This window comes from Buteo buteo, chromosome Z (genome assembly GCF_964188355.1).
Source record: "Buteo buteo chromosome Z, bButBut1.hap1.1, whole genome shotgun sequence".
Classification (NCBI taxonomy): Eukaryota; Metazoa; Chordata; class Aves; order Accipitriformes; family Accipitridae; genus Buteo; species Buteo buteo.
In genome coordinates, this window is record NC_134204.1 from 12,035,527 (window position 1) to 12,053,284 (window position 17,758).

Sequence of the window (17,758 nt, forward strand, 5' to 3'; positions counted from 1 at the left end):
TCTGCTTTTTTCCAGCCCTAACAAGCTGCAGCTATGTTGTTCCAATGCTTTGCACAAATAAGAGGAGGAAGAAGTCCCAGAGTGATGGAGGGCAGGGCTGGGGTGTGCAAGGAGCCCTGCGCTGCTTGCTCTGGAGCTGTGCCCAGGGCATGGAGGCCGATGCTGTCTTCTGCGCACCTCTCTCTGCTGTGGGTCCAGCTCCACCGGTGCCCTTTCCTGCCCCACAGCTTTGCACAAGGACAGCAGAAAGGGCTGGCACCATGGGAGGCTTTTACTTTTTTTTTTTTTTTTTAATACGTTTTTACCTTTTTTTATAACAAAAGTATCTGCCGGGGCCAGATGCTGCCCCAGGCAAACAGTCTGTGTGGGCAGCCTGTGCAGCTGAGGGATGCTGGAGCACTGGCCCTCTCTGCAGGTGGGAGTGAGGGGAAGTGGGGTGGCAGGCTGAACTGGCAGGGCTGGGACTGCTGCAGAGGCGCAGGGCTCACGCAGTGTTCTCCGTGGTGGCTGCTGTGTAGATGACCTTGGATTTGGTTGGTGAGTCCAGCCTGGTAGGGGAGGAAGGGGAGGACTGTTAGAGCAGGCAGGGGGGGCCCTGCTTACCCATCTGGCTGCCCGAGAGACCACCCTCAGCCCCCACTTCTCATGTCCCTGGGCCCCCTCCTCCTGCAGCTCCCCATCACTCACCGTGCATTCTGGCTGCGGTGCTTGTAGATGTACAGCAGGAAGGCCAGTGCTGTGATGGCAAAGAGCACCCCAAAGAGCACAGCCAGCACATCCCCTGCAAGCCAAGCACAAGCATGTTACACGGGATGGTCCCCCCTGCGGCTACTGGACGAGGGAGACGGGGCAAGGCTGGAGCAAGCCAGTAGCCTGAAGGTAGAGGGGACACAAAGGCAGCAGCCTCTGCTGAGCACGCTTACCTGCATGAAATGAAGAAGAGCTGGATTGTCCTTCTGCAAAGAAGACAAAGATGATGGGACACAGCTGCACAGAAGCTAGGGCAGCCCTGCAAACCCACCATGGGTCCCTGCCAGCTCAGCACAAGGCTCAGCACAAGGCTGCCATGTCCCCCTTTCCCAGACGGGTACACCCCCCCTGCCACCTTCCCCTCCTTCAGGCCAGCCCCTTCACCTACCTGTTGTTGCTGAGCTGTCGCTACCTGGAAGAGAGACAACGCAGTCAGGAGGCTGCCTGAGGTGTTTGGGGAGGGAAGTGTCAAGCCTGCAGGGCTTCAGGCTGCACGGCCAAAGCAGGGCTGCCTGCAGGACTCCCCATCACCCGTGAGCAGGCAGGGCAGAGCTGCCTGCCAGATCCCCAGCAGCTTACAGCATCTTGCTGCAGGAAGCCTAATCCTGACACCCTGCCAGAAGCATTGAGAGAAGGGGGGAAAAAAAGGATCCCTGAACCACAGCCTGCACAAAAGCCTCACTGAGGCCAGCCCGAAACCCCTGTTGCTGTTGCCACCGCCTGGGAAGCAGGCAAATGGGGTGCCGAGCACTGCAGCACCCCATGACTGCACCAAATCCCGCAGGAGACCCCGGAGAGGGGCACAGGGTGAGCCCAGCAGGCAGCAACCATGGGGACTGCGGTGAGATGGTGAGCAGTTCCCCAGGAGGAGGCAGCTGGCTGTTACTGGCAGGGCACCCTGCATGGGGATGGCTCGGTGGCCCTACATGCTGGGCGGGAGCTGTGCTGGGCAAATATTTACCCGGCATGACAGCATGGCTTTTAAACAGCTGCATTATCATCTGTACACAGCTCGGGTATCGCACACAGAGTGGCACTATCTGTGGGCCGTATCCAGCTGCGCAGCCACTGCAGGGAAGCCGCCGCCTTCGCCCAGCAGCCGGGGACAAGCACAGCTCTCCTGAACTGGGGGTGACTGCGGAAAGATCAACAAGCGTGGGCACAGGAGGTGCAGCTGCAAGCGAAGCGAGACATGACCCCGCAGCACTCCCATCTCAGCGCTCAGCGGCCCCAGGGCTAAAGGAGGCTGTTATCAGCACCAAGGTGGGGAGAAAACACCCACAACCCCGTGCACACAAGGTGGGGGACCAGTAACCTCATCCAGGAGTACTGGGACAGTGTCCTGGCACTCCAGGAACCAGGGCTTCGTGGCTTTGTTAAAGTGGGGGTTGGATAGAAATAGCAAATAAGGAAAGAAAAAAAACAGGTGAGCTGGGCTACTCCCCCCTCACCCCAGCCTCATTGGCTGGAGGGTTTGGAACAGCTTCTGCAAGAAAGTGGGAAAAGAAAGGCTTGGAGGTAAATGGAAAATATGATAAAGTATCTAACAGGTTTACCAAAGATAGAGCATGCCAGCCTAACCCGATATCGTTCTTTGATAAGTGATATTCTATACAAAGAAAACGTGGTAGATTTTATCTCTCCTAAATTCAGTGAAGCATTTGATGCAGTGCCACATGGGAAACTGCTAGCCAGGCTGAAGACCACGGTGATTAAAAGCCTGCAGTTAGCAAGCTGGCTGCAGGTGGGACAGTGAAGGGAAGTGCCTTGCACCGCAGTGTGTGGTTTCCGAGGCATTGCCTAAGGGCCTGGGACCAAGCCTGTGTGCTGTTTATATTAGTCACCTTGACACAAGGTGTAGGAAATGCCATCAAAACAGAAAAGGAACAGGATGTTGGACAGAAAAACCCCAGCAACTTCTGAGAGCAGCAACAGGCAAGAACTCAGTGATGCAGAGCGATAGTCACACCTGAGGATTAACAGGAATTTCTACTCATCGCTGGAAACCACCCGTGCAAGAAAGGCCTTTGAGGACAAACTGAGGACGGGCAGACAGGGATGCCTCAGGCAGGGGACCATATGCCAGGCCAGGATGGCTGCGTGGCCCCACTGGCAGAGCACAGGCTTCTGGAGGGGTCCCCTGCACTGCCCTTCCCGCAGGGTTTGGTGGTGGGGTGCTCGCTGCAAGGCTGTACCTCTGCAGCTCCTACTGAATTTAGCTATTGCATCTAGGGATGAAGAAGCTAACTGGGATGCTAGGACCTGGCTGTTTGCCCTTGACCATACATCCCCTAGTCCTGCTACTGTTATTTCTGCAAGACCAAGGATAGAATATTTCCTAGAAATGGATCTTCCCCAGGCAGGGTGAGAGAAGTGCAGAAATGGGGGAGAGCAGGACCCTGAGACTAGTGCTGCTGTAAGTCACCTGCCAGGCAGGGCTAACCCATGCAAATACTGCATTTCTGTAAGCAAGCGATGCAAAGCCTTGACTCATGCTCCTTGCCCCGTCTCTGCATCCCTGCAGCTGGGTGCAGCCTGAGCACGCTCACACACTTCTTACCAGGAGGCAGCTGCTTCACCGAAAAGAGGGTGGTCTGGAAACTTGACAGCACCCGTCGCCTGTGCAGGTCCTGCATCATCCGGTAATTGTTCTGCAGAGGTTTGCTGTCGTCATTTCTCAGGCTCATCACCAGCATTGACATCTGGAAGGAGAATAACATGAGCAGAGTGGGGTGCATCCTGCCTTTGGGAGCCAGGTGAGCCCCAGGGGACCAGCACAGATGGTGCACGCATGCAGGGAGATGCTGGGCAAGCCCTGACGGACCTGGTCATGAGAGAGCACCATGGTCTGGTTGAAGACTGTCCACTTCACCGTCTGGTAGCAGGGAGGGGTGGTCAGAGAGCCATTGTAGTGGAAGTACAGTTTCAGGTTGGCAGGCAGCAGACCCGCAATGTTGAATCCAGGCACCAAGACTTCCTCACCTGGGAGAAGAAGCACCATGGGAGTGAGACTGGGGCAACCCCTTGGAGGACAACAGGCAGGACCAGCACAGAGATCATGGGCAGCCTGGCACTGCTGCTACTGGTGCACTGGAGAAAGAGCAGTGGGTTTGCCCTGGAGGCAAGGGAAAGCACGTGCAAGCAGAGGGCACCTTGGAGAGCTGTTCCGTGCAAGCTGTGCAATGATTCCCTTCTCGCATGCATACAGCAAATGCCTGCTGCAGCCTCTCTCTCCTGTACAGCAGGTTTCTCTGCTGGGCTGCAGCACCTGAGACAACTACTAGGTGGGACAGGACCTTACCTTCTCTTTGGATTTTGTACAGATGCTCAAGTATTTCCTGATAGTAAGGGTTCTCCCTTGGCCCGACCTGCAACACAGAGACCCCACAGTAATGACAAAGAAGACAGGGGCCAAATGGAGACCAGCCTGTGATGGCAATGCCAGCAGGGAGGTATCGCTCCCTCTGAGAGACACCCTATCCTGGTGACCCCTTTCTCCTATCAGGGCTGCTCTGCCCTCTCTCTCCCCTTCTCCCCAGGAGCATTTGCACCTTTGCCAGTCCCCAAAACTGCCTGACTCTTGCCCTCCCCCTGCTCCTACCCCTTCTCAGCCAGGGCCAATCTATGGGACTTACCTCCAGGAAGGCTCCCAATACAGCCAGGCCATCTGGATGGACCATTGCCTCCTTAAAGCTGTCATACTTGGTGTTGTAGTGGACGACGTGGATCTGGAAGGGAAACATGCAATCCCAATGCAGAATGGGCACCTCCGGGAGGTGCTCACCCCCACAGGGCTCCAGCATGCCGGAGCAATGGCCAGGAGAGACATGCACCCATGACGAGCATCCCTCCTAGGAGGGGCATATGCTGGTGGGACCAAGAAAATGTGCTGCTGTACAGCAGCAAGTGTGAAGGTCTGCCCACAGGAACTTCCCTGGTCAGGGACAGCAAAGCAGCACTCTGCCCTAGATACCAGGGGGTCATACTGCAGAGCCGGGCTCAGTTTGAGGACAGCCACTAGAGAAGGAGGGATAAAACCAGATGGGAGCTGGCAGAGCAGGAGGACAGTGTGTACAGAGTAAACAGTCCCTGCAGCTTCTAAAGCAGGCTGCTCACAGCTGCCCAGGGACCTGGCTCCCCCAGTCCAGGAACCGCTTCAGCTCCTGCTCCATCAGCCCAGGACCAGGCTGCAGTGTGGGGACAGGCTGCACCGCTCAGGCACGGCCAGCCCCAGTCCACCTGTGGGCAGAGCGTCCCGGAGGGTGGTCTCCTCTTCATCTCTGCAATGCAGGCTGCAGCGTGAGTCTGGCTCAGTACCAGAGCTTGGCCTCCTGCATTGAGCTCTGCTGCTGCAGAGCTGCCCAGGGAGCAGGGATCCTGGCCAGGGGTTACAGCATTCATCCAGTGACAACCAGGTCCATGGGCTAGGAGCAAGACAGCACTCCAGCAATTTCCCTGCCCAGCAGCGGTAGAGGAGAGGATGCATCCACTGCCACGAGGGCTCCTTACCTCTGCAGCAAAGCGGTGCCCATTGACGGTGTGCTCCGAGCCAGGTCCTGACGGGGATCCCCAGTGCAGGTGCAGCTGCACAGCTCGATACTGCTGGGCATAGCCGCCAGTGATGGCCAGTGACTCGGGCAGCTCGAGGAGAACTGCAGAGGCACACGGAAGAGGTCGGTCAGTGAAACACAAAGACCAGTCCGTCCCACAGGTATGCAGAGATGTCCCAAGGCAAAGAGTCAACCTGGGCTTGTGGAAGTAGGTCACAACAAACAAACTTTGCTTTCCATCTTTCATAAGGCTATGGGCAAGTCAATACCCAGAGCTGTGCTAATGCGGCAGGGTTCAGCTTTCAACTTCAGGTTGTAGGGCACCCCAGTAAATACATCAGCTTCAAAAACATCTGCTGTGAAAATGCTGGAAAGTGAAGAGCCCCTCTGCAGAGATTCCCAGGGGCCAGCTCCAAGCTGAATGTTATCCAACAAATTATTCATTAAGTGAGAATAATATAAAGAGACCGTGGACAAAATTCACGGAGAAGGATATTGGCAGAGTGGTGAATACCTGCAAGAGCATGGCAGTTGGACAGAGAGAGCTGCAGCGCTTGGCGAGCTGGAACCTTTCAAAGAAGCACCCTCTTTGGGTACAGTAAATACGTACTTAGTTTTGCCTTTTACTTTAATGTGGTTTAGCCAGCTATCTTGGACTCACGCAGCAGTGTGGCAAATCTAAAAGCTGAGTTACCTGGACACATGGCAAAAATATCAGGAGCATTCCTGGACTCTGAGAAAGCCTGTCCTATCCTGCTAAGCACCTTTTACTCGTTTTTAATATCAACTCTTTTCCTTCCTCCTTCTTTATAAGTGAAGTGTCCCTTAGTCACACCACAGAGCTAGGGCACAGATTCGGGATTAACTGCATAACAGGGCTGTGATGAGTCATTTGTCCTCTCCTGTGTTCCCTGCCACTGGGTTCAGAGATACAAAACTCAAATAGAGGCAGTGGCAGACTGCTCCCTCCATGGGAATTTATGTGCTTTTACATTTCTTTTGTATATCTAAATCATTGCATTCCCCCTACTAGCTACCTGAGTAATTTTCAGGCCCTTGAAAAAACTTATACAGCATATACACTTTATATTACAAAAAAAAAGAGTAACTGTACAAATATCTTACTGGACTTGCAACTTTATTTATTTATGGCTTTTCATAAAGCAGACCGGTAGTTGCCAGAATAAAAAAAGGCATCTTATAAGCATGTGAGAAACTACTTCCCCCACCCACCCCAATGAAAATGCTCTGACTGTTTTTCTAAACACCAAGCAACACCAGATGCCAGGGTGTCTAAAATAGCAACTACTGAGCTCAACTAGTTTAACTCTACAGGCATGCTAGGGCAGGAGGCCATAATGCAAAGCTCTGTGCATGCACCACACAGCTGATCTGACCATCCATAGCAAGTCCGACCTGTTGAGTTTGCTGTATACACAAGTCAGCTCCATCTCGCTAGCTATCAGGGCAAGGGGGTGCCTTATCACACTGTCAGCGAATTTTTAAGTCCCTTTCTCCACCACCTTTTCTTAGCTCAGGGACGAGCGGACACCAGTGTGCACAAAACACTTGGCTTGCTCCCAGAAAAAGCTGGTAGTAACCAGGACCCACCACCCCCAGCTGTGGGGTGGTGAGCGGGAAGGAGATGTGTTTTTCCTCCATATCTGGCATGGTGAGACCAATACTAAAATAATGTGAATAAGTTGTGTCCAGACTTTCCAAAAAACATTCTAAAATTGGAGAAGGAAAACAAAAGACCTATAAAAATTTCTTAAGGTCTTGAGATGGCATCCTGAAGCACAGACTTAAAGAAGCTGGCCAATGTTGTGTCCTAAAAGACTGAGAGGTAGGTAACTTAAAAGCTAAGTCACATCAGAGACTGACTAGTACTTTGGAAGTGAAATGCAGGGGAGGATCCAGTGGCTGCAAACCTACATCAGAAATACCAGGGGCACATTTTTAAAGGAAATGTGGATTTTAACATATTCCTGGAGCCAGCTCCTAAAGGCAGTGAGTGACAAGTTCTCCATCTCCTGGTTTCTCCCCTCCAGCCAGGAAAGTACAGGGACCTGTAAAGGCTCAACAGCTCGATGCTTCCCGTTTGGCCTTGAAGGCAACATGACTGCAGCTGCAAGAGAATCCCCTTCCCAGAGCACAGAAGAAAAGTTATCAGAGAAGCCTGGTCCTGCCAGAAGATGCTGGGCAGGCTCTGCTTATGCTCCAGCCTCTGTCCGTGCCTTTGCACCCACCTGTGTGCCCATTGTTCCTCAGCTTGAGCTTCTCATTGGCAGGCAGGCTGTAGCCAGACAGCTGGATCGGCCGCAGCTGGGGGCTGAAGATGGTCTTGGCTGTGTCAATGTTGATGGGCGACTGCATGGTGCCCGCGCAGTCTGGGTAGTCCTCACCCCAGTGCTCCCGGTCTGGTATGAGGAGGAAGGGAGAGCCAGTGAGACCATCCAGGCAAGGAGCCTACCACAATGTAATTTTGGTATGGTGGGTGGTGGTGGGGAAGAGGACAGGCACTGGCCAGGGAAGAAGCCAAGTATGTAAGGCTAATTTCCATCAACTTAGCTTGGGAGCAGCTCTGTGCCACCATGTGACTGTATGCAGCTGTATCAGGAAAGGTCTTAGAGTGTGGTGAGCTGCCAGGAAAGTCTATTTTTGGGGTGTTTGGGAAGAGCGCGAGAAGATCATTTACAAGTGGACTTGGCAAGCCGGAGACCTGCTGCTCTGCAGCTCATCACACGCTTGCTGCCTTGCATGTCCTGGCCTCTGGCAGGTATCGACCCACCACTTCGCCCGTGCTGCTACTCGAGCGAGGTACCGCAGTGCTGATGGGATCACACGAGCCCACAGCCACAGGTCTGACAGGTTCCTACCAGTTAACTGCACTGGTACAGCCCTGCAAAGGGCCAGCTCACGTGGCTGGGGTGGCTGCTTGAACTGCCACCTCTCCCCAGTGCCATAGCTAGGATAAGCATGGCTGATGCCCCAGAAACCTCCCCTTGCACTGCAGGGGGCTGATTCCAACACGTCTTGGGCCAGTGCAAACCCAGGCTCATCCCCTGCCCAGCCCCTCACAGGACCCCCGTAAAGATGGAGCTCGGCATTAGCAGGTCCAAGCCAGTCCTTAGCCCTGAGCAGAGCGGTGGTGCTGGCGCCTGGCCCACCACCGCAGCGGGAAGGGGTGGGTTTGCGCTAGCACTGCAGGGATGCCCATCGTGGGTGCTGTGGAGAAGCCCCCCAGGCCATGATGGGAGGGCAGGGCCAGGCAGGATGGGGAAGGAAGGTGACAGAGGACAGAGGTGAGGACACAAGCTAATCCCTGGGCAGGTCAAAGTCCCAGCACGGGCTGCAAGTCGAGCCTGGAGAGCCCAGCCTGCTTCCCTGCTTGGCACAGGATCAGGGGAGCTCCTGTTCAGGGAGGAGCCCTGCCCCGAGGGTCATCCCCCCACACCCGGGGGCTGGGGAAACCCTTGGCGGAGCTGCCGCTTCCCGCTCCGATCAGAGCAACCCCCGGCTCTTCAGCCCGTCCGTGCCCAGGTTTGGGCACCGCTGAAGCATCAGGGTCAGGCAGGAGGGAAGGGTGAGCTGTGGAGCGCCCACAGGAGCCCTGTAATCATTAACCACGGCTGGCTCAGGCCCAGGGTCTGCCGGGTGGTAGGAAAAAAAGCAGGAGTAACTGCAGGGTATTTACCTTCATAGCTCCAGTGACTGTGGCCAGGACCTTGAAAAAAAAGAGAAAAAAACCCACATGAATGGAAGGGAAAGGTTGGCAGCAAACACACCTCTACCAGGCAGCGCTCCCAGCCCCGGCAGCAGGTCTCTGGGCTCCCACTGCCTTCAGTCGCCCTCCCTGCCTTCGCTTTCCCACTCCTCCCACTGCCCCAGCCAGGGGGATGCTCCTAGAAGGCACTGCCTCTGAGCAGGGCCAGGTGTCCTGCAGTTGTCGGCCAGAGGGAAAACCCCAGGGCTTGACGCTTTGTTGCCATCCCTGTAATGGAAAAATCAGAAATACTGGCTTCCGTCACTGAGCAGCTGTACCAGCGCTTTTGCAGCTACTCCGGAGCAGCCAAAACCTCCCACTGTCCCAAGACAAGGCACTTAAAGAGGCAGGTCTGCAGCTTCCCTGCTCAGGCTCTGTCAGCAAGAGCAGCCAGGGAAGAGGCTGTCCTGGTGGCACTCCTGCGACACTGAAGTGCTGGAGGTGGTGCGGGGAAGAGCAGCTCCCACACCATGAGGAATTTGGGCAGCGAGCTGCATTGCACCACGCAGACACCCTCCTCCCACCAGGGAAAGCAGCTCTGGGACTCACAACAGAGGAAGCAAACAAGGACCAAAAACCTGTCTTCCTCATCAGTGAGTGCCCCTACCACGGGGGCAGACTGCCAAAGGAAAATGTGCCAGACCAAATACCCAGCTTCCATCCTGGCAGCCCCCTGTCCCAACTTCCCCAACCTGCAAATTCCCTGCAGAGCTCCATAAGGGTCCTACCATGCACAAACCCTTTCCCTAGGAGAAGCAGGAAGGAGGATGGGGGAGCCTGTGCCAGGACCTCTGCACATCCCATGTCACCCAAGGGGCGCACAATGGCCATGGCAGGGCAGGATGTGCCCTGGTGTGCCCTGAGCCTCCCACGGCTGGGGATGTCCCCAGTGTGTACATCTAGAGGGAGCAAAGCCCTCCTGGCGCAGGTCCTGAGGGCATGACAGCGCTCCACACACTGGCCTTCACACCATCACTCTCCTCCAGAGATGCCAGTAAAGCACAGGCTCCTGGCACATCACTGGAGCTGCCCTTAGAGGTGCCCCAGAACCTCTTCTCAGATGCCCCCGACCAAACACCTTGGCTATCCCCAGCCTTTCTGCATGCAACCATCTCCAGGCAAAGGGATGCGGAGCTTGGATTTGCCCCAGTCAAGAGAAATGTGGCCCATAAGTTTTATGCCCCTGCCCTGACTGACACAACAGGCAATTCATAGGGTCCTCCTCTGACTTTTCCTTACCAGCATGCTTGTCACTGCAGACAGGCTGTTGGCATATCCCTGCCCACGGGGGCAGGAGAGGAGGGTGCCAGGCTGGGACAGGCTTGGGGCAAAGGAGTGCATGCACCCAGCAGCCAGGGGCAGCATCTACGACTGCTTCCATCAGCTCCCCAGGGTGAAAGGACATGGAGGAGCATCTAGCAGGTGGAGTCCAGCCCTGCTACCACCTCTGTCCCTTGGCAGGGCCAAATGCCTGCCAGCCTGGCCAGGATGCAGGAGGGCCTCAGCAGGTGCTGCTCTGGTCCCCATCCCTGCCACTGACAACGGCTACCGACAGCCATTTGCTATTAATAGGAGTGAATTCCAGTTCAGGGGTGAGAAAGAAAGAGGAACACTTTCCCAGGCCCAGATGTCCTATGGGAGACCCCAAGCTCAGCAGGATCCTGTCCTCCTCTCAGCGAGGATCCAGGCATGGGCGCTGCTGGGGGCCTTTGGTGCAGCTGCTGCCCTGCAGAGCAGATGGCCACAGCAAAACTGGGCTGGGAAGGGCTGGAGGGTGCTTAGGGGCACAAGGAGTTGCAGAGATGGGAACAGTCCTCGGGGCTTCCTCCAGCATTGCCGGTGACTCATCTCTGCAGCACTTCTGATGCTCAGGACTGATGCTTGGGAGTCACTTGCCCAGGCACAGGGTACTCCCAAAGGCATATGAAGAAAGGAGCAGCAAGCAGAGGGCTGGCCAAGCCACGGCTGCCTGCATCAGGCAGGAACACATATGCCCCAGGACAGGCTGCAGTGCCCTCTCCGTGCCTGCTTGCATGGCACTGCCCTGGGATGCACCCAGCTGCACTGCAGCAAGTTGAGATTCATGCTGCCCACCTTGCTCACACAAAGCACCCACTCCCCGGACACCGATTATGCACCAAAATCCAGAGTACACCGACCCTCCTCTGGAAACACCCCATATCTTCCCCCACCCCGTCCCCGCTCTCCTGCCCCACCTGGTACTATCTGCACGAGGAGGTCATGGCTTGCACACAAAAGCCACATTTGCTGCTTCCAAGGCAGGATTCCCATCCTGCAGCATGAAGATGCCTATCAGCACGGGGAGCCCTGCTGAGGGGCACTCACCGTTGGGGCAGGGGAGGCACAGCAGCCTGGGGTTGGCACGTGGTGCCTTGGCTCACTGCACATGCCTCAACTGGCATGGCCCGCCCCGGCACCCCACTTTCTGCTCACCTCCAGGACTCTGCCTCGACAGAAAACAACTCAAACATCATATTGTAGGTTGAGCAACAGCACCGTGCTGGCACCTGCCCTGCTGCGTCAGCACCGTGCTACCCACCCCAGGCTCCCACGTTGCCCCGTGCCTGCCTGTTCCCTCAGCCAAGGGGGCTCTGGACCCTCCTCGCAGCCTCCCGCCAACACTGCTCAGCAGCTTTGAACACCCAGAAGGCTGCAGCTGCACCCAGGAGTCACTCCGATCCATCCAACAGACTTCCCTGGGGGTCTCTTGGCATCAGAGCCAAGAGGATCCACGAGCACTTATCCACGCACTGAAGCCACTCAAGTGTGTTTCCCCATCCCGTGGATCTGGGTGCAGCTACGGCACAGACAGGCCACCCAGTTGGGCAGGCATCCCGCAAGGGGTGCTGCAAGGGCAGGCTGCAAGAGAGCATCGAGGCGAGCCTAGTCCGGGCGCTGGGCTGGGCTCTCAGCATCTGCCCCAGCCTCAGCGTGGCTCGGAGGAGCCCTGCAATACTCCAGTCCCTTCCACGTGGGGGCATTCGCAATCTTGCAGCCATTAGCGATGAACATTAACCCACTGCCCTGCCCAAATGTCGATTTGCATAATTTCAGCCTGCCTCCCACGCTCCCGTCGGAGCACGTCTTCTCCCTCAGAGAGCTGCGTGGTGCCAGGTCTCCATTCTGCTGAACTGCTGCCACTCACCACAACAGATGTGGCTGCACCTCAGCAGTGGGTGCTGCAGCTCTTTGCACGCCCTGCCCTCCCCGTGAGCACCCACAGCCCCGGCAGGGACTGCAAAGCACTCCCAAAAACGTGGGAGGAAACAACCTTGCTGCTGTGATGAGCACGCTGGGAGATAACATGCAAGAAGAGGACTCCTTGCAGGGGTCCCGGCAGGAAAACCTAGCGGGGTACCAATAGGAGCTGCCTGCCCTTGCAGGCAAGAAAGCCTCCGTGCTCAGCCACGCAGAGCCCCTCTAGTCCAGCTGAGCACTAAATGCCACCCCTCTTCCCCCAGCAGCCTGCGATCCAGCCGAGTTTCCCGAGTTTCCCCCTTTCACTCCCTCCCTCCCTCCCTCCTTCCTTCGTGCTTTCTCCCCCTGTTGCTCACTCCCTCTCGGCCCTCCCATTTTGGGATACTGGCGCTGCTGCAAGCGCCAGCTCCCTTCCCTCCTTGACATCCAACACCATCCAACAACACTTTCCTGCCGAGTTCAGGCAGACGCTGCCATTACCAGCGTGCTGCTCGGCATGTTCTGCAGCCCAGGAGGGAGGGTAGGAGCAGCTTTTGGCGGGGTAAGGAGACAGCACAACGGTGGTCCCATGTAGGAAAGGCACCAATGCAGCAGGCTGCTCCCAGGAGACCTCACCACGGGGACATGGGGATGTACCCCGCAGCTGAGGGACTTGGGATCCTTTGCACAGAGCAAGAGACACCCCTCAGCAGAGCCAGGCAATAAGGAGGGAGACCAGAGGGTCTGCCCTATATGTCTGCCCCCTCCAACTTCAGCTTTCCACATTTTAGGGGGTATGCAGCCTGAAGCTGCTGCAGGGCACCTAACGACACTGCAATTCGTGTGCCATTCGCAGCATGGATGCTGCCTGGCAGCAACGCGGCCATCAGTGCTGCCTGCTCACCTTGAACTCCAGCAGAAGTTCAATGGCTTGTGTGTGGCAGGCAGGGCAGCAGACTCACTTCTAGCTCAGACATTGTGCTCTTATCAACTGGGCATATGATGCCCTGTGCTCAGCCACAGGGAGCACTGGGATCCTGCCAGAGCCTCCTCTCCCTGCTGGGACCCCGCCATGGGCCAGATCCCGGTCAAAGCCCTGTGGGATGATACCAGTTTGCAGGGCAGGACCACTTGCTGTCACCCCGAGGAAGAAACCCCTGTCTGCAGATCAGTCCCAGGCTGTGGGGGGATAAGTAGAGCTCATGGCTGAGAGAAGAGGGAAAATGGGGTGTTATTCCCGACGCTCAGTGAGCCAGGAGGTAGCAGGACATGCAGAGGTGGACAGAGTGCAGGTCTCAAAGCAGGGACCAGCCACAGCAGCCAGGTCCCAGTCTACAAAACACATCCAAGCACCTTGTCCCTTGCAAGCAATAACCCGATCACGGTACCCAGACTGTGCCACTGTGTTCATGCTGCCTGCAGACAGCTCGCCAGGCCAGTCTGTGGCAAGCATGGCCCAGGCATGGGGTCTGGGCAGTGGGGCACACCACCCAAGCATCCTTCTGCCAAGCCTCATGAGGAGCCTTTCTAGAGGGGGCTGTGCGATCCCAGCCCTACCTCTGCCAGCACAGCCCTGGATTCTCCATCCAGACATACCCCCCATGCAGCACCCGTGTTCTTTCAGCCCAGGACACCACCCTGTGAGCTGCCCATGGGGGCACTGATCCCTCCCAAGCCCGGCTGCACTAAAGCCCCTTTGTGTTTATAAACTCTGACCCACTGTAAGTCTCTGGGATCAGCCTTTAATCTGCCACTGGTAGCACAGGTTGCTGCAGGGATTGTTCTTTGTGCTCCTGGGGGAGGAGTGTTCAGGCTGCGGGGCTCAAGACTGGGCCAGCTCCCCCGGAGAGGAACAAGGCTTTGGGTGGAGGGAGGCATAGGGCAGGCTTTACTCCAGGGCACATTCCTGCTCCCTGTGAACCCAACTGCACGACCAAGTGCCAGGGGAAAGTGGAAAAAAATCAGAGTGCTGCAGAGAAAGGGCCATCCCAGCAGAAGGGATAAAAATGGGGAAAACCCGGGTACAGATCAGTGCTTAGAGCTGGGGAATGAGATGAATAAGGGGTATTGAGCAAGAGAAATGGGCTCAGCTGGAAGAAAAGGACATTGGGGAATGAGCAAGAAGAGGACACGGAGAGCATGACATGTCTGAATAGGAAGAAGAGAGGAAACAGGCTGCAGTGGAAAAGGGAGTTACTGTTGCCCAAAGACACCCGTAACACAGGACTCCGGTCTCTGGGCAAGCCTCAGTGACAACCCCTTGGCTTGTGCTGAGTGCCCATGGTGGGGGGGGCCACCAGCCCAACCTCATGCAGAAGCCTCAAGGAAGAGGGACCTAGCACATCGCCTGGCAGTGGTGCCGAGACATGCACCTTCTAGCGCCTGGCGAGAGCCTTGGTGGGTCCCAGCCGAGACCTGGTCCCTCACAGGACTCCAGCCAGATCTTCAGCCTCTAACAGCGGTACAGCATGGGGCCAGGCTGCCTCTTCCCTACCTATCTCCCTGCCACCTTCCAACCCCTCACCTCCTTTTCCCATCTCCATCCCAATCTCCCCACCCACCCACCCCAAACCCCACGCGGTAGCCAGCCACTTGCTGCCAGCGCACCACGCGGGTATGCTGAACGCCTGACACCCTCCCACCCTGTGGCCTGGGTTACTTCATCTCTGTGGCAAGGACCATCTGCGTCCCCATCTCTGTCCAGTGCTCAGCCCGGCAAGAGTAGCTCTGGTAAGAAATGTGATTCATTGCAATAACAAAAGCAGCTCCTGGCACCAACCACTTGCCGGTCCATACCACAGGGCAGCTGTCCTGGCACAGGTCAGGGCAACTTCTTACCAGAGGCAAAACCAAGGACATGCTATAAAGCTGAGCCTGGGAAACAAACCCACGGGCAAAGCTGGGACGAGGAGCATAGCCAGGGACAGGAACATCCCAGAGCAGCGCTCAGCCCCACGTGAGCAAATGCACAGCACTGCCCCAAAATCCCTGCTAAGCACTGGCAGCGCCACAGTCCCCAGTCAGAAAAGGGACCAAGACCAAAGACCCAGGGCTTCTCCTCTGAAACAGTGACCCTGAAATCTGAAAGCCCCCACACTGCCAGTAAGACAGCTCAGGGGAGGGGGGCACACAATACCACCCAGCTCTGAGCTCAGGCACGTCCCCCGTTTCCCATCGTCAGCCACGGGGCAGACCCCCACCAACTCCGCAGCGGGGCCAGACCCTGTCCTCGCCGGGCTGTGGGGGGACAACGCGGACGCAGGGCCAGGCACAGTGGACCCCGCTGCAGAGAGGCCATGCTGCAGGACAAAGGGGACCGGCTGCCATCCTGCCACGCCGGGGTCCGGGGCTGGACACTCCAGAAGGTCCCGGCAAGGCACTGCTTGCTGCACAGCCCCCGCTACCCCCTTACCAGCAGCTGTGAGCCCCCTAATCTGATGCAAAAGGGACTTAGCGGAGGAAAAGGGCTGCGCACAAGGCGGGGGCCCCCAGCCCCTGGGCAGGGGTCGGGCAGCGCAGGAGTTGGCGGGAGCAGGGACAAAGGCAGGGACGTGCTGGCGGGGCGCAGCTCACGCAGCTGGGCGATGCTGGGGGTGGGGGGACACAGCCCCACAGGGACACCCCACTGGGACACACATGGGCCCCTAACAAGGGTGCAGCTGGAGGTACAGCATCTTCCCCCCCCCCCCCCGCCCCAAATCAAGAAAGGGGAGAGCTCCCCAGCATCGCGGACGCCCCCAAAGCATTAGGCATCCCAAATCCAGCTCCTCATGCTTTGGGGTCCCCCATACATCAAGGATCCCAAACCCAGCAAAGGGGGGGGGGGAACCCCATGCATCAGGGCACGCCGTGCATCAGGCACCCCAAAACTCAGTACTGGGGTCCCCCGTGCATCAGGGTGCCCAGGCGCCAGCGACCCCACACCCAGCACCGGGGCGCACCGTGCCTCGGGGTGCCCCGCGGCTCGGGGACCCCCGAACCCAGCAGCGGCGTGCCCCGCGCATCGGGGGCGCCCCGCGCGCACGGGGGGACCCCCCTTGCTCACCTTTCTCCCGGGAGCTGGGGGCGTCCTGTCCGCCGTGCTCTTCGTCGTGCTCGCTGCCGGCGCCGGGGCGGCCCAGGGCGGCCAGGAGCAGGAGGGTGACCCGCAGCGCGGCGCGGCTCATCTCCAGCAAGTGCGCGGGTGCGGGACGGCCGGCGGCGGCTCCGTGCCTGCCCGCCCGCCCGGCGGCGCGTACGTGAGAGCGGGCGGGGAGGAGGCGGCGGCTCTGACTCACGCCGCCGTTACCTTTTATAGAGGCTGGAGGCAAAGTCTGCCGCCCGGCCCGGCCCGGCCAGGTGAGCCGCCCGACGACGGACTCGAACCCGCGGCAGCCCCGCGCCACCCCACCCCCCCCCCGCGGGTCGGCCCCACCCCGCCCCGCGTCAGCCCCCCGCCGCCACACGGCCGGGGCCCCTGCGCGGGGGGCGGGGGAGCCCCGTCGGCTCCTCGGACCCCTCAGCGGGGGTGTCCCCTCTCCTCAGCGGGGGTGTCCCCTCTTCCCAGTGGTGCGTGAGGGACCCCTCAGTGGTTGGTGTCTCCTCTTGTCAGTTTTGGGTGAAGGACCCCTCAGCGGTGGGTGTCCCCTCTCCTTAATGGTGGGTGAGGGACCCCTCAGCAGTGGGTGTCTTCTCAGTTTTGGGTGAAGGACCCCTCAGCAGTGGGTGTCTCCTTTTCTCAATTTTGGGTGAAGGACCCCTCAGCCGTGAGTGTCCCCTCTCCTTAATGGTGGGTGAGGGACCCCTCAGCAGTGGGTGTCTTCTCAGTTTTGGGTGAAGGACCCCTCAGCGGGGGTGTCCCCTCTCCTTAATGGTGGGTGAGGGACCCCTCAGCAGTGGGTGTCTTCTCAGTTTTGGGTGAAGGACCCCTCAGCGGTGGGTGTCTCCTTTTCTCAATTTTGGGTGAAGGACCCCTCAGCCGTGAGTGTCCCCTCTCCTTAATGGTGGGTGAGGGACCCCTCAGCAGTCGATGTCTCCTCTCCTCAATGGTGGGTGAGGGACCCCTCAACAGCAGGTGTCCCCTCTTCCCAGTGGTCGGCAATGGACCCCTCAGCAGTGGGTGTCTCCCCTCCTCAATGGTGCATGAAAGACCCCTCAGTGGTGGGTGTCCCCTCTCCCCAGTGGTGGGCAATGGACCCCTCAATGGTGGATGTCCCCTCTCCTCAGTGCTGGGTGAAGGACCCTTCAGCGATGGTGTCCCCTCTTCCCAGTGGTGGGTGAAGGATCCCTCAGCGGCAGGTGGCCCCTCTTTCCAGTGGTGGGCAATGGACCTCTCAGTGGTGGGTGTCCCTTATTCCCACTGGTGGGCAATGGACCCCTCAGTGGTGGGTGTCCCCTCTCCTCAGTGTTGGGTGAGGGACCCCTCAGCAGCGGGTGTCCCCTCTTCATAGTGATGTCCAGTTAAGAAAAGCATTTCTTTCTATTGAGTCTAGAGGATGACACAGCTCTGCTCTGG

The 17,758-nt window shown here is 57.8% G+C and overlaps 1 protein-coding gene across 1 annotated transcript; it reads right to left on the reverse strand.

Annotated features, from left to right (window-relative positions):
* Positions 1–256: 256 nt before the first annotated feature.
* CA9 (carbonic anhydrase 9) lies at positions 257–16,518 on the reverse strand. Its single transcript, XM_075019843.1, has 12 exons — positions 16,310–16,518; positions 8,998–9,027; positions 7,550–7,720; positions 5,260–5,402; positions 4,386–4,478; positions 4,052–4,118; positions 3,575–3,732; positions 3,311–3,452; positions 1,139–1,162; positions 924–956; positions 688–781; positions 257–548 (listed from the first exon to the last, which is right to left on the reverse strand). Exons 1-12 carry the CDS (start codon positions 16,428–16,430, stop codon positions 485–487), a joined length of 1,140 nt encoding a protein of 379 aa, XP_074875944.1. The 5' UTR covers positions 16,431–16,518; the 3' UTR covers positions 257–484.
* Positions 16,519–17,758: the final 1,240 nt, after the last annotated feature.